This window comes from Acyrthosiphon pisum, chromosome A2 (genome assembly GCF_005508785.2).
Source record: "Acyrthosiphon pisum isolate AL4f chromosome A2, pea_aphid_22Mar2018_4r6ur, whole genome shotgun sequence".
Classification (NCBI taxonomy): Eukaryota; Metazoa; Arthropoda; class Insecta; order Hemiptera; family Aphididae; genus Acyrthosiphon; species Acyrthosiphon pisum.
In genome coordinates this window covers 25,757,389-25,760,960 of record NC_042495.1, presented here as the reverse complement: position 1 = coordinate 25,760,960, position 3,572 = coordinate 25,757,389, and the positions used below count along the sequence as shown (strand labels likewise).

The 3,572-nt window shown below is 27.5% G+C and overlaps 1 protein-coding gene across 1 annotated transcript; it reads left to right on the top strand.

The window, feature by feature from the left end:
• The first annotated feature begins 316 nt into the window (after positions 1-316).
• On the top strand, positions 317-3,554 carry LOC115034188 (piwi-like protein 2). The gene is made up of 7 exons (XM_029490121.1): positions 317-358; positions 817-1,190; positions 1,713-1,816; positions 2,232-2,396; positions 2,774-2,969; positions 3,039-3,235; positions 3,308-3,554. Exons 2-7 carry the CDS (start codon positions 819-821, stop codon positions 3,423-3,425), a joined length of 1,152 nt encoding a protein of 383 aa, XP_029345981.1. The 5' UTR covers positions 317-358; positions 817-818; the 3' UTR covers positions 3,426-3,554.
• The last annotated feature ends 18 nt before the right edge of the window (positions 3,555-3,572 follow it).

Sequence of the window (3,572 nt, the reverse complement as noted above, 5' to 3'; positions counted from 1 at the left end):
GGTGGCGCCGAAGTTTTTAAAATGTCGTAGGGCAATTCCCGGCCTCAATATCTTAATCATTTAATATAGAGGTACCCTGATGTATACATTTATTCATAATCATGGTTTGAGTATACTCATGCTCATAATAAAGTTACCATGTAAATGAACCGGCCACATTTTTCGATAAAGGACTTCGGCGCCACTGCTTATAGAGCTAGGCGCAAATTGCCGAGAACTTAATACCTACCTATTTTTCTTACACTGTTGAGTCAGGAGGGCCAAATACTATTATTATATTTTTGTATTTTACATTTTGTTCAATGATTTGTTATAGCGCATCTACAAGACCAGCTAGCCAGTCTGCGCTCCACAATCGGTGAGTTTTTTTTTTATTGTTATTATATATTTTGTAGTATAGTTCTATTAGCTACCTTGTATCATGTTTTCAAGCCACTTATTATTCTTTAGCAGCTCAAACAGCTTGCCATATTAGGCAAAAAGCGATTTTCAGAAATAATTTGGAATTTATTATTGATAATACCACGAATAGTTGAAAGTTATTTCATTTAAACCAATATTGTCAATATTTTTTGTGAAACCATACTGATAATTTTTACTTGTATTATTCTAATAATATTTTAACGTTTTTACTCTTTTTCCATTAATGTATCTTCTGAAAATTAGTTTTTTTGACTTCCAAAGTATTGCTTTTTCAACAAAAATTATACGAGTCCAAAAAGACTATTAGACCAATTAATATAAAAGCTTGAAAAACTTGATTAAATACTGTTAGTTTCACTGCTAAATGTAATCAATTCTTAAATTATTTTCTAGGAATGTCTGGAAGAGGTTTTTTAAAGAGTCGTTTGGCTCAGATCGCTACCAAGGAACCACCTAAACTCCATGAACATCCTGAAGAACCTACAAAACTAACAGCACTACCGATACCATATTTTACTGATATACCAAAAGTCCCTGTGGATGCTATAAGTACTCAAACACTAGTTAATGGGAATCAAACCCTAGTTAATGGAAATCAAACCCTAGTTAATGGGAATCAAACTCTAGTTAATGGAAATCAAACCCTAGTTAATGGGCATCAAACTCTAGTTAATGGGAATCAAACCTTAGCTAATGGGAATCAAACCCTAGTTAATGGGAACAAAACCCTAGTAAATGGGAATCAACAAGTTGCTCGTGGAAGAAGGGTAATTATTATTGTTTTACTTGTAGAAATGAATCATTTATGATACTAGTTAGGTACATTATTACATTAGTGGTAGCACTTAAGTGTTTAGTATTACACAAAATTAAAGACTGCTTAATATTATATATTAATGTTTGAACTACTTATATTCACAAAAAAAGTTATTAGTTATTATGAATTATTTTATTTTTTAAATTTCACATTTTCGAACTGAGATTAGTTTTAGGTAATTCATCTACTTAAATTAATATTATTTTTAAATTGTATTAAGTAAGTTAATTATGTATGTCTTATAGAATTTAATTTTTACAATATATGAAAAATAGTTCACCAATATTTATTTACTTTTTGTATACCTATATATACACAAAAAATAAACCATATTAATAATATAATACCATAATATAAATAAAAGATGAAATAGAAAAATATATATTTGTTTTAGTATTAATTTTTACTATATAATTATATTATTTAGAATACTAAAGTATAGTTTTTGTTTGAATATTTTGTGTGTTTGCAGGCTATGTTAGCCAAATTTGCTCAAAGAACTGTTTCTCAAAAGTTGTCTGACACCATAGAAACAACATTCTCAAACATCAATCTAGGGGATTTAAAAAATAATGTGTTAGTATTGTAATGTTTATATTATTTTATACCTAAAAATAAATTGTTTTATAAATTTTATTGCTTCTAAACTAAATTAATATTATTTTCTTATAAATAATGATAATATTATATTTGCCTATATTTTAATCATAGATATAGTCTGTCTAGCAAAAAAATTGCTGATATTATGCATCCCAACGCAACAACCCTATCGAGGATGCACACAAGAACTAATTTTTGTCGGTCCTTGGCGGATTTTCTTGCTGCACAGAGTATACAATTTATGGTTTATAGTCTCATATTAATTGTGAGTCAATTGATAAATTCCTTCATTTATTATTGTTAAGATGTAATATTTTGTTTTTATAAAACATTTCTATAATTTCTATATTTATTTCTTTAAATTAATAAAAACAATTGTTTATTTTCTTAGGCGTCCAAACATTAGTCCCGATCATAAAAAAGCAGAGGTATCTAAATCACTTACACCTCTAAAGCAGCCACAAATACAAATTGTTGATATTCCAGCAGCCAAGGAAGAAAAGCCTCCAGTTATATGTAGAGTCTTAAAAAAGTCTGAAAAAGATACTTACCACATGTACGATAAATATATGTTTTATTTATTGATAATAATTTTTAATATTATAAGTAGATGAATGTATTATGATGAATTAGATGTATCATTAAGTAAAAAATGTATTTAATATACCTAATATTTAGGTTTATAACTACATAATATTCCAAAATATTTTAACTTATTATAGATCACCATTTACACCCTTGACAACAATTATTGAGTATTTTTTTAATCTTGTATACTTAAAATGATACTTTCAATGTTATATTGATTATAAATATTTGCGTATATTCATAAACCTAATGTCTGCAGTTTAATTATCATTATTTTGAAATACAATGTTGTGTTTTCTATTAATATTTCAAATTGATGATTTCATGTTTGTTGTTTTTCTATAGGGCTCAATTATCATCAAATTATATAAAAATTAAATTGGAAGAAGATAAAGGAATATATGCATATAGAGTTGATTTCAATCCTCCAGTTGATGCCAAACGTGCTAGGTTCTTATTGGTGAATCAACACAGAGATTTATTGCCAATAAGAATTTTTGATGGAACACTACTTTATATACCAAAAATGCTACCACAAAATGTAATTATTTATCAAAAAAATGTATTACTAAAAATAATTTTTAATAACATATGTTTAATGTTTTACTAGGTAACCAAATTAGTGGGGAAATTAATAGATGAATCTGAAGTGACATTAACAATAACATTTAAGGGTAAAAACTCTCTGAGTGAATGTATACATTTTTATAACATTTTTCTACGCTCAATAATGAAGGATCTTGATCTAGTAGAATTTGGAAGAAGTTGTTATTATCCAAATAAAAAGATACTCATTCCTGAATTCAAGTGAATTAAATCCGATTTTAAATACTTGTAGTATTGAAATTAATTAAATAATTGTTTAAATATTTATTGTAGACTCGAAGTTTGGCCAGGCTTCATGGCAGTTATTGACGAGTTTGAAAATGGTCTTTATATGCGTGCTGATGTATCACACAGGGTTTTACGTGTACAAACGGTTTATCAAATAATGTAAGCAAGTTCATTTTATTTTTTACTTTCTACAATCTGAACCTTCTGAATTGTGGACACCGCCCAATAACGGTTACAATTTCAGCGAACAAAAGTATCCGGTATATAGAGGTTTCACTGTAATAAATATATTTTCCTAGGCTGACAAACA